At 44.2% G+C, this 12187-nt stretch overlaps 1 protein-coding gene across 2 annotated transcripts in view; it reads right to left on the minus strand.

The window, feature by feature from the left end:
- The window catches only part of LOC117879454 (RNA exonuclease 1 homolog), a 28768-nt gene extending 19538 nt beyond the window's left edge, over window positions 1-9230 (minus strand). The window contains exons 1-4 of one of the 2 annotated variants that reach the window (XM_034774654.1): window positions 9086-9230; window positions 4678-6137; window positions 3538-3633; window positions 809-1016 (exon numbers count right to left, since the gene is read on the minus strand). In XM_034774654.1, the coding sequence (XP_034630545.1) occupies window positions 809-1016; window positions 3538-3633; window positions 4678-6137; window positions 9086-9230 (1909 nt within the window). The remainder of the gene's footprint in view (window positions 1-808; window positions 1017-3537; window positions 3634-4677; window positions 6138-9085) is intronic. The other variant, XM_034774655.1, reaches the window with a different exon arrangement.
- Window positions 9231-12187: the final 2957 nt, after the last annotated feature.

The raw sequence follows: 12187 nt of genomic DNA on the forward strand, positions 1-12187 counted from the left end.
GAAGAGAGACTGCAGAGCTAGAATTGATATGCAAACTAGACACAATCAACTCCGGTTTGAATAAGGACTGGGAATGGCTGAGCCATTACAGACATTGACTCTATCTCCCCTTGTAAGTACTCTCACACCTATTATCAAACTGTCTGTACTGGCCTAGCTTGATTATCACTTCAAAAGTTTTTTTTTTTTTTCTCTTAATTAATTGGCCTCTCACAACTCCCACCTGTTTATGCTCTCTGTATGTGTGTATATATATCTCCTCAATATATGTTCCATTCTATATGCACCCGAAGAAGTGGGCTATAGTCCACGAAAGCTTATGCTCTAATAAATTTGTTAGTCTCTAAGGTGCCACAAGTACTCCTGTTCTTCTTTTTGAACTAGAGGAAGGCTTTCAGGAAAGCAAATACACAAGGGCAGGAAAGAAAGCGAGTGATTGCCATGCTTTAGGGCTTCTGAGAAACCCTACATACTTGGCAGTAACTTGAAACAATTATAGATGTTGAAAGTTGTTTCATTCCAGCCCCCCAAAACTGCGTCCAAACATTTTAGAGAGAACTTCGCCCAAAACCAAACACAAAACTAACTGCATTAATGTAAACTGACATTAAATGTTGACTCAGCCAGGATACTTAGAATAATAAAATAAATTAAGGGTTCACTCAGGCATCCAAAATGTTTAAGAACGCTCACATCTGGAACAAAACAAACTGATCAAAATATTTTAAAGTAATCCGAAGACCAAAATTTATTAAAAAACCTGGTTTATCCCACTTCGTGAAGCCTACAGTGAACTGAGATATCATACCCATTGGTCCTACGTTTTGAATCTGAGTAGTTGACAATACAGGTACAGTTTTCTTCTGTCCAGAAGTTGCAGCAACAAAAGCCTGTCCACTTTTAACCGCAGCTGTTATCTGCACTGCCTGTTGCTGTGCCTGCAGGATTCTGGTAGGACAAGATTGCTGTGGAAGAGGTGCCTTAAAAGGCACAAGTATTTCTTTGTTGGTCTGTACCTAATGGGCATGAAAATTAGAATGTTCAACCAATTGCACATTTGTCAAAATACACTTCCAAATTCACAAGCTAACAAAGTCATAGGAGAATACATTTACAATGTATTTTATGAGAGAAGACTGCATCCAAACATATACTTCGACCATCTCTTCTACATTCCTTCTCAAAGAATTTTTTTCCCCCAACAAGACAAGCTATAGGGCCAGATTCTCAGCAGGCATAAGTCAACAGAACTCCACTGAAGACAATGGAGCTCAACTAATTCACACCAGCTGAAGATCAGGCCCTGTAGTCTTTATATATATATTTTTAAATCCCACATTACTCACCCAAGCAACTGCAAAGTAACCTAGCTGATGTCAAACACCAGGGTAAAGAATGGAGCGGTGGGGGAGAACAGTCTCTAAGATACTAGGATTGGAACAACAAAGGACTTTAGAAATTCAAGTCACCATTTTATAGGCCATCTAAATACAAACTGAATAACAGTTTTTGGAGAAGAGGAACATGCCTCCTATGTGAAAGTAAGCAGTAAGTCACAGTTTGCATATGTTTCCCAATGATCTTCAGATAAAGACCTGTGAAGAGCATATGATCAGTAACTCAAACGGAAAGCAAAACACACCATGCACCATACTGGCAAAATCCTCGCAAGACACCCTTAAACCAACACGGCCTGACCCTGCAGTCATCCATATGCAAACTCACACTGAGTGAAAAATGTTAAGTTACAGGATTTTATTTGAATCTATTCAATTTAAAAAAATTATATACACCAGTATATATTATATACAGAGAGATGGCCCAGATGGTCTGGGATACTTATAGTAGATGTCAAGCAGAATATCAGATTAAATGTGAAAAAGAGTATGTTTCATCCCTAGAAGATAAGGATAATTAACCTTTTACACATAAATGTAATCTGATTCAAGGTTATCAGTGGAGTTAGGTATATAGTATAGTACATAGTATTGAAGAATATAAATCAGTAAGAGACTAGATGTTGACTCTCTGCCATACACACTAATTTGTACTTTATGTTTTACATTTCATACTAAGAACCAAGCTCAGAACTTTGTTTCTCCTGTGACTGATATCATTAACATCTGAAGGCAGTTCCCCATAATGGGTAGGACAACAGTAGCAGGATAAATCCTCCAGTCTTGTAATGCAGGCCTCAACTGAAGAGTTCTAGCACAGGGGTCTGCAATGTTCGGCACGCAGCTCGTCAGGGTAAGCACCCTGGCGGGCCGGGCCAGTTTTATTTACCTGCTGACGCGACACGTTCGGCCGATAGCGGCCCCCACTGGCCGCGGTTCGCCGTCCCGGGCCAATGGGGGTGGCGAGGGCGAGCGATCATTTTAGAAAAGATCATGCACTGTGCATCAGGACACTTTCAGCTGAAGGAGGTTCATTCATAAGTCAAAGAGCTCAACGAAGTATAATTAAGTGTTGCATTTTCAACTGTCGCCCCAGGACATGCTTAATAAGCAAGTGAGTAGTCCCAATGACCTTCAGTGGAACTATACTCACTGTTTATTATTAAGCAATTGTTCGAATGCAATTCAAAAGAGCAAAGAAGCGTCCATATACAACATAATACACCTCTCCCCAATATAACATGGGTTTGCATACAACGCGGTAAAGCTCTGACACAGCAGCGAGTTAAGGGTGCCGGGTCGGGGGGTTGGATAAGGGGCAGAGGGTCTCGGGGGCAGTCAGGGTCCCTCCCCCCAGGGTCTAGGAGGCAGGAGCTGTGGGGAGGCAATTTTGGGGGCCCTGAAGTCCCAGAGTGACCCGGCGGATTAACAGGGGGCCAGAAGCTCCGCTTCCCTCGCCCCAGCCGTGTCGCTCGGGGGAGGGGGCTTAGGGGAAGGGATCCCCCCCGCACTTACCAGTAGTGGCGGATGTGGAGCAGCCCGGCCCCATCCGCTCCACTCCGCCAGCTCCTAGCCGCTGCACTTCGCTTCCTGCCGCAGGTGAGCGCGGGACCTTTCCCCAACACCCCCTACCCCTCCCCCAGCGACACATCTGGGGCTGGGGCAAGGAAAGCGGAGTGGGCTGGGGCCGCGTCACTCCGCTTCCCACCGCTGGTTTGTGTCTGCCAGCTCAAAATGGGCCACCCCTTTCCTAAATTAGAACAAGTAGTGTGCAAAATTACAATTGAAGTCAATGGCACCCTAGATTTAATATTTTCTTCAATTTTTTCTGACAGTCATGATCTTCATTGTGGTGGTATGTTCACTGTTTGAGAGCTCAGTGAAGCAAAAATATACATCTCAATTTGCAGGCCTACAGTTCAGTCACTAGTAGTTTTGGAGTTTGCTAAAGTTAATTGTAATTTATAGAGGTTAAAGAAAGGATTTACAAGTAAACAGTTTTCACTACAACTTTTAGCTTAACATACCTCATTTAAGATGAGCCTCAAAAGGAATTAACTAAGTTGAAGATTAGTAAAAAATACTAATTATTTATATAATATAGGCATATTTCTCAAAAATTCCCCAGAAGAAAACTCACATCAAATTTTGCAGTGTGCGCAATTCTTTTCTTCTGCCCAGGAACCATATTTGTCTTGGTATCCAATGTATCTACTTCAGCATGAGCTCCAAGAGCCTATTAAAATTAAGAATAAAAGACCATACAGGTTTTTTCTTTAATTAGCTACAGAATGTACAAACTGCTAAGAAGTTCCAGGGCTTTGACTAAATGTCATAATTCACTAGTTGGGCTTCCAACTGTTCCAACTAATGGAACAAATCCAAACATTTCCAATCTAAAGTTACACCAACTAAAGTATATACCTTCACCAAGATTAAGCTACAAGGACTTCATCTTTATGTTCACATGAAAAAAGATGGTATATTTTCATTATTAGAAATAATTTTAATAGCATAAGTAGATTTTTCAAAATTCAGAGTCTCCTACAAGTCAGTCGGTGTAGTAAAGGTACCAAATTTGAGAAACATCAAAAAGAGGTTATGTAGTTAATCCAAAACTTATTAAGGGCTGGTCTATACTGGGGGGGGGAGGGCAGGGCAGGGATCGATCTAAGATACGCAACTTCAGCTACGCAAATAGCGTAGCTGAAATCGAAGTATCTTAGATCAAATTAGCTGGGGTCCACACAGCGCGGGATCGACGGCCGCTCGCCCCAGTTGAGTTCCAGAGTCGACGGTGAGCACGTTCGGGGATCGATATATCGCATCTTAACGAGACGCGATATATCGATCCCGGATAAATCGATTGCTACCCGCCGATACGGCGGGTAGTGAAGACATACCCTTGGACTAACACATTTTAGATTTCCCATACACCGCATCTGGCCACTTCAAAAGATAAAACACTATTGCCAAAAATGTTTTAAAGAGTGCCCACTAATTTTGGATGCCCATCTCAAACATTTAGTGTATGATCTTCAAATTTGCTGAGCACAGAATGCTCCCAATTACTTGAACTGGGGTTGACTGTGCACAACAGTTCTGAGTATTTGGCCATGTCCCAATCTGAGCATGCAATATTAGCGGACATTTTCCAAAATGTGGATCTATATGTTTAGAGAAAACACTAGTAAAAAGTATTACAAAATGTATGGAACACTTCTCTCTCTGCATCCCCATGAAGGAGGGAAGTGCAGATGTACAACAAAATGTACTGCACCTGCTTAGCAATTTCCTGCTTCTGTGCTTCACTTTCAACAAACTCATTGAAAATTCTCCGGCATTCCTCTATAGGGTCATCTGATTCAGAGAGTTCAGTATCCTCTTCACTATACTCCATCTCTTCTTCTGAAGAAGAATCTAATATAATTATTTCACTTTCTTGGATGGTAGTGTTCATATTACTATTCCTTTCTCCACTACGGTTTTTAGTCAACAGATCTACATCATGACAAATTTTCTCACCCAAATTCAAGGGAGTGCTGGGATGAATGAGTGCATTTTCCAACACTTCATTTTCTCCATTTTCGTGTATGATCTGAATTTTCCCTATATTTACAGGTAATTTTTTACAACTCCCTTGTGCAGTTAGCACAGTTTTGTCTTTTGAGCTGGCTTCAAAATACAGGCTAGTTTGGGCCTCGCTCTTGCAAGTCGGTGTGTTTTTATATTTATTAGTACTCAATTCTTCAACAGATGTTTTCACTGATATTTCACTCTTTGGATCTTCTTTCTTCAAAGTTTCTTTCTGCATCTGTGCCTTAATATGAGAAATTGAAGATATATTATTTTCCTTAGAGACAGTAAACGATTTTCTTTGTTCACAAAGGTTATTTAAAGACTTCAAAGCATTAATTTTCACATCAGGCAAATATGCACTTTGAGTTTTTGGTGGAGTTTTCAGTGATTTTTCAGGGTTGCTTACATCTGCGTTGTCATCCTTTTGCAGAATTACAGTAACTTCTGCTCGTTTTTCCTCAATAGACTTAAGAGCATCTTCTGCTACGTTACTATTCTGCAGATTTTCTGCACGTGTTACAGCAACTTGTTTGTTTTCTTCCCTATTCCAGTTTTTAAAGCTCCTACTTATTCTTGGTTTCTTAGTGACAGTCAATGGTGGAGCATCAATAACCAGAATATCATCATCATCAGATTCTTGAAGCTTTATTTCAAGCTTGATAGGTGAATAGCTTCTTGATCTCTTCTTTGGGGATCCATGCTGATTTCCACATGGAGACATTTTTGGAGACTCCATGTGAAAATCATCAAGAGGCATTTTCACCCGCTTAAATTGCTGTATCTCATCTTCCTGCTCTTTCATTATGGAAGAGCTGAGTAGGCCTGCAGAATAATTTAGCAGTGGATCATATTCAAGGTCAGTTGCTGGACAACTATGGTCAATGACATATTTACTGGATACCAAATGACAGCCTTTGCTAGAGTACTTCGAGACTGGAGCTACAAGACATTTGTCTTTTGTAAGAGAGCTACACAGACCATCATCATCGGAGGAAGTTTTATTTCCTTTGACATCATTTGTTTTAGATGTCAAAGAGTTTTTAGGTATTTCATCTTGCAAATTATACTGCGAGAGTTTCTTCTGCCCTTCTTCAACTTCAGTCTTGACTGACTCAATTGCTTTTTTGATTCTTTCCAATTCTTGTATACTTTTACCTAGCTCTGTTGATGGAAGAAAATCATGTCATTCACTGATCTCTCTCTTAAATACTACAAGTATTAAGTTACGATTCCACGGAGTTCAGCTGAAAAATATCTTCTAGGTAATAAATATTACAGTCTGTGGCAAAGCTCTACAAACATACAGGTTTATGGTCCAGACAACAGTTTTGTTATTCAGTCACTTAAATGATGTTTTTAAGCTGTTATATTCATAACCTTTATAAGTTTCAAGATAAGCATATCATAATGTATAAGCTCAGTATCAGCTCTAAGATGGCTTCAAACTCCAATCAGCATTGTACTTGAACATAATTTGGTATACTAAAAAGAATTTGGTATATCAATCTTTTTAAACTATTACAGATACCGTTTTTTTTTTCCTGCATTTCAGTGGAGCACAAAGTACACTGAAACCTCAGTGCTCAGCTCTAAGGAGAGCTGCTTACAGTGGTGCTGCTGCTGTGTATTCAGAGAAGGGGAGTGCTCTACTGCAATTGAGTAAGCAGTAGATACGGAGGGAACGATTTGATCCTTCATTCTCTTCCCTGTCTCTCGTTGGGTGCTATTGACAACTGGATTCTGCTAATTTTTCTTTTTCTCAGCCCTACGATGAAGTGCTGCTTAGTCTGTGCCCCCTTTGTAACACCCATGAGACTTGGACTCCCATGGGTTGAAAAACTACAAAGTCCACTAATCATAAATCAACTGTAAACATGGAAATCCAGTTGCACTATTCTGGAAGTTAAATCTTCCATCATGGAGGCAAGATAAAGACTTCATGAGGTAAGAGTCACTCATGGCTCTCACATATAACACAACTGTCCTACAAAGGTGAAACAGCAAAGGATCAGTAAGAAGTGCAATCATTTACAATCCCAAATTAATAACAGACTATATGCTTAAAAAATGTAGACATCTAAAATAAAACTGGGAACATCCAGCTACACTCCCTATTGGCTTTAAGCACTAATTACGGTTATCAATTCTTTCAAGGGAAATAGATTTCAGAAGAAAAAAATTAATAAATCAAATGAAAAAGAAATTACATTTTTATTTTTTAAGTATCTGAAATGCAATTCAAGTTTTTAAAACCTACATTTACAGCATTCTTTTATTATTTTGGGATATTAGAGTTGTTAAGATAAAGTTTTGCTGTACACCTTTAAATTAACTTAGCCCACTACTGTACTAACAATGGGCCTGCCCAGATTTCCTACCAAGTTACACACTACCATTTGTCATGCAACAATCAACCCAGAAACTGAAACACAAGTGTCTGAAAATGCCAATTCATATAAGAGGAACAAAGGTCCCTCACAGAAAAGTCATCAGTGAGAGTAAAAACAAATCAGATGTGACAAATGTTAGTCACATTGCTTAATGCACTACTGAAAGGCACTCAGATACTTCAGTGATGAAGGTGGCATAAAACCCATCTAGAACATCACATTCCCTATGAAGTTCTACTAGGCTCTTCATGAACTGACATACTCCTACCTGGAAAGCAGTGCTCACCTTCAGAAAAGCTGTAAATATTTATAATACACATGTCCACCCTTCCTCAGAAAGACTATTGCTCACAGGAACAGCTCAAGGTTTAAAAAAAAAAAACAAACCCACACTTAAAAAACAAGTTTTGAGTCCAGGAAGTGCTAAACACCTCCAACTTCTATTTATGCCACGGGGAATTATAGGGGTTCAACATCTCTGAGAATCAGCCCTCACGTTTTCTTATCTCTGTAAAGGACACCTTAGTTTTCACTATGTTGCTAATCAAAACTGAGAGAAATGCAAGAATAAATGCTAGAAACACTAATCATGTTATACTTAATTTCTAGGCAATTCACTCCCTGGCTTTCATTCACCACCACCACAATATTGCAGCAGAGACTCTGCAGAGAGCTGCATTTTATTTTAGTTTCCATTTTTTAAATAGTATAATTGAAACATTTCTATTACTCTCGCTGGGGCTACATTTAAAATTCTGAGAAAGAGGCAAGAAGAGAGGCTATGCTACCACTAGTAATTTATTTATGAAGCCACCAGATGACACTCTACTATACCTAACCTGCGCATTAAAGCCAAGGCTGACTCAGGTTTGAGCATATTCCCATCTTTTGTCCAAACACAAATCAGTCTGACACAGGTCAGAAACACTCAGGATTTAGGCCTAGGACCCTACCATGGGCTGGGTCAGAGCACAACTTCCACTGAGACTCACATCCAAGCCCTGTCGTTTTGCAGCATGGACCTGAGTCAGGGCGGCATTGCTCAATACAGACACATTAGCACGGCTGCGATACATGGGCCCAGCAAGTACAAACCCAGGCTCAAAATGCAGCGTGGACACTCAAATGGAGTCTTGGAAACACTGTGTCCCACACGCCACGGTTTACAATGCAGCGTAGCCATACTCTAACCTAAGCCTTGAGTAAACAGCTTTATGGGGTACATATACTCAGCGACACCTGCAGTTAACAGCCAGGCATCTCTGGGGGGTGGCCACAGGGCAGCAACTGAGGCCGTGGCAGCCACTCCGGCCGTGGCAGCCACTCCCTAAGGCCCGGCTAGTGGCCGCGCGGGGCTACTGTGCTGGTGTGGAACCAGTGCCGTGGGCTGCCCGTCACCATGGGGGCAGGGGTTGTAGTCAGAAACACACAGGTACCAATCCCAAGGAAAGCCCCCCGCCATAGCTCCACTGGCGGGTCCCAGTGCAGTCAGGGGGCACAGCCCCAGGGGGCCTGCCCCACACAGCTGGGAGCAGCAGGCTGTAGAGCCCCAGAAAGGCTGGGGGAGGGGGCGAAGCTAGAGGATGATTAGCAGTGAGCGCAGACTGGGGAGGAGGGACGGTCCAGGCACCCCCGCATCCCCCATGGGGGAGGGTGAGCTCAGAGGGGTCCCCGACCCCCTCAGCCCTCTAACAACGTGGGCAGCGCCCCCGTCCTCACCCATGGCAGGGGCGTCGCTCAGCGGCTGCTGCCCGCTCCGCCCCGCCTCGTGCCTATACTGGCAGTGGGGCCGCGGGCAGCCGGCGCCCGAAGCGCCATCGAAAGGGCAGGAAAAGCCACTGAAGTAACCCGCGGAGCGCAGCATCCCCGCGAGACTCCCGCGCGCGGAGCGGGCCGTTAGGGGCGGCCCGGCCAGAGCCACGCGCTCCAGCCCCGGCGCCCGGAGTAACGGCCCCACCCCAGCTACTCCCGCTTCCCGCGGCGGCGGCTGGGCGGGGCTGCTCAGCCTCCGCGGTCTTTATAGAGCGCGGGGGCGGGGCTCCGAGTTCCCGTTTAGCAGCGGGCGCCGGAGCGGGGCGGAGTCTCCCGGGAAAGGAAAGTCCCGCGAATGTCGCCGAGCCTCGCGCGCCCGCGGTTGTTAGGCGGCCCGCTGCGCGTGGAAGCCGCGGGCCTGCAAAGGGGGGGGCGGGGTCACGTAGAGCCATGTGTCAGCGGGGGTGATCCATAGGGGGTGTGCAAGGGGCAGCCGGGGCACTCCGAGTGTGATGAAACAGTGTGCGTGCGAATAGAGTTGATTTCAGCGTAAGTTAGAAGCCTGAATACCTGAGTGGATCTGGGCATAAAGCACTAATCAACGTGAATTAGGTGGAAGAACCTGGCCCTGGGTTAAGAGGGTTGATAAAGTACGCACTTTTCAGTCGTGAATTCCCCTTTCCCCCGTGTCAGTGGGAGATTTGGGACAGTCAGAAGTTTCAAAATAAATGTAAACGATTAAGAGAACAGAATAGCAAAAAACCGCGAATGCTGGTTTAATTGTTGCTAGCTTGGCAGCCGTAAACCTTGAGAGAAACAGCTTGTTTTGTCAGTCACTAAGAAAGTTAATATATGGAAGATGGCGTAAGATAAAAGCAAAGACAAACTCCTTTTGTACGTAGGACACTTAAATCAATACTGGTGGTTTTGCACTGAATGCTCATTGAAGTAAGATTCCCATAGACTTCAGTCAGCTTTGGATCAGGCCCTTGTTAGTGTGGTTAAACAGGTATAGAGTATTTTAAATCCTTGTGTTGTCTTCAAGGAGTTAAATGCAGTGTGGGTTTGGAAATCCTGCGTTTTGTAATGACCCTTCACTTAAAAAAATATCTCAAGGCAGTCCCCCTAGGAAGATAATGCCTATAACACTTTTCCTTCCCCTCCCTCTTCCACAGGGCAGTCAGAACTATCAGCTGCAGAATGACACAATCTCCGCTTCAATCTGATGCTTCTATTTGGTAGTAGAAGGGGCACAGAAGTGATAATATGGGGAACAAGATGAAAAAAGGGGAAAGTAAGACAAATGGGACAGAGAGGCAGGAGTAGACTGACAAAAAGGAAGGGAAATTGAATGTTAATTTATGACCAAGTATCAGGGGGTAACCGTGTGAGTCTGAGGTTTTTTTACCCATAAAAGCTTATGTCCAAATAAATCTGTTAGTCTTTAAGGTGCCACTGGACTCCTTATTGAATTTATGACCAAGATCATTCCCTACAAAGAAGTAGGTTTAGGAGCCTGGTTGAAATCTTTTCTATTTATATACATAGTCTATTATTGTTAGAATCTGTAAATGTTTTGTTTTCTCCAAAGTTGCAGTGTCAGCTTTATTTCAAATAGTAGTAATCATGTCTTATAGCGGGAGTTAGGTCCAGATCCTCAAAGGGATTTAGGTGTCTAATTCCTGTTGATTTCAGTGGAAGTTGGATACCTTTAAAGACCACCTTCAAAGCAGACTACTCAGTGTTTAAGGAGGGCTCTAAGGAGAGGACCTATAGCACTTATAAATTTAAACATTTAACATAAGGATTAATGTGGTGTATAAAAGTATATATGTGGTTCCCTCTACTGCAGGGGTGGGCAAACTTTTTGGCCCAAGGGCCACATCTGGGTGGGGAAATTGCATGCAGGGCCATGAATGTAGGGCTGGGGCAGGGGATTGGGAGAGGGTGCAGGATGCAGAAAGGGGCTCAGGGCAAGAGGTTGGGGCAAAGGAGGGGTGTGGGGAAGGGGGTTGGGGTACAGGGGGTGTGTGGAGTGTGAGAGGGGGCTTAGGGCAGGGGTGCAGGGAGGAGTGCGGGAGGGGGCTCAGGGTTGGGGTGCAGGAGAGGTGCAGGGTGCGGCAGGGGGCTCAGAGCAGGGGATTGGGGTGCAGGAGGGGTGCAGCAGGGGTCTCAGGGCAGGGGGTTGGGGTGCAGAAGAGGTGCAGCAGGGGGTTGGGGTGCAAGGTGCAGCAGAGGGCTCAGGGCAGAGGGTTGGGGTACAGGAGAGGTGCGGGGTGCGGCATGGGGCTCAGAGCAGGAAATTGGGGTGCAGGAGGGGTGCGGCAGGGGGCTCAGGTGCAAGGTGCAGGAGGGGTTTGAGGTGTGGGCTTTGGCCTGGCACCACTTACCTGGAGCAGCTTCGGGGTGGCAGCGGGGCCACGGCAGGCTCCCTGCTTGCCTGCCCTGGGCCCGCGCCGCTCCTGGAAGCAGCCAGCACCACGTCCCTGCAGCACACGGAGCCCTCTCTTCCAGGGGCCACAGGGACATAGTACTGGCTGCTTCTGGGAGTGGCGCGGGGCCCGCAGCGCCACAGGGGTGGCAATCCCGTGGACCAGATCGAAAGCGCTGAGGGGCCGTAGTTTGCCCACCCCTGCTCTATTGAGAAGAACCATCAAATTGCATTGCATCCTTGACTGTTCAATAAGGAATCGGATATTAGCACAACACCTTTGAGCTGCATGGTCCTACAGTGTTTTACTGCTGTACCTACATAGAGTCCCACTGACTCCAGTGGAGCACCACTCGCACTCAACAAGTTGGGGTCTACATACAGGAATACTTCTGCTGAAATGCAGCCATAACTTACAAAAACATTCATTAAACCCAGGTTGTGACTTGCACTCCATATGTTTAATAAAAATATGTTTATAAGTGTGGATATGATGTAACTGGAATATGCTTTATGCAAAAGGTCTTTTGTGAACTATCATTACAATGCTTATGATCTACAGAGTGTGTTCATTCTATTTGTATGTATGTATGTATCATTCTTGTATCTAAAACTAGAAATATGAAGTATAACTCTGA

Source organism: Trachemys scripta, chromosome 6, assembly GCF_013100865.1.
Source record: "Trachemys scripta elegans isolate TJP31775 chromosome 6, CAS_Tse_1.0, whole genome shotgun sequence".
NCBI classification, from domain to species: domain Eukaryota; kingdom Metazoa; phylum Chordata; order Testudines; family Emydidae; genus Trachemys; species Trachemys scripta.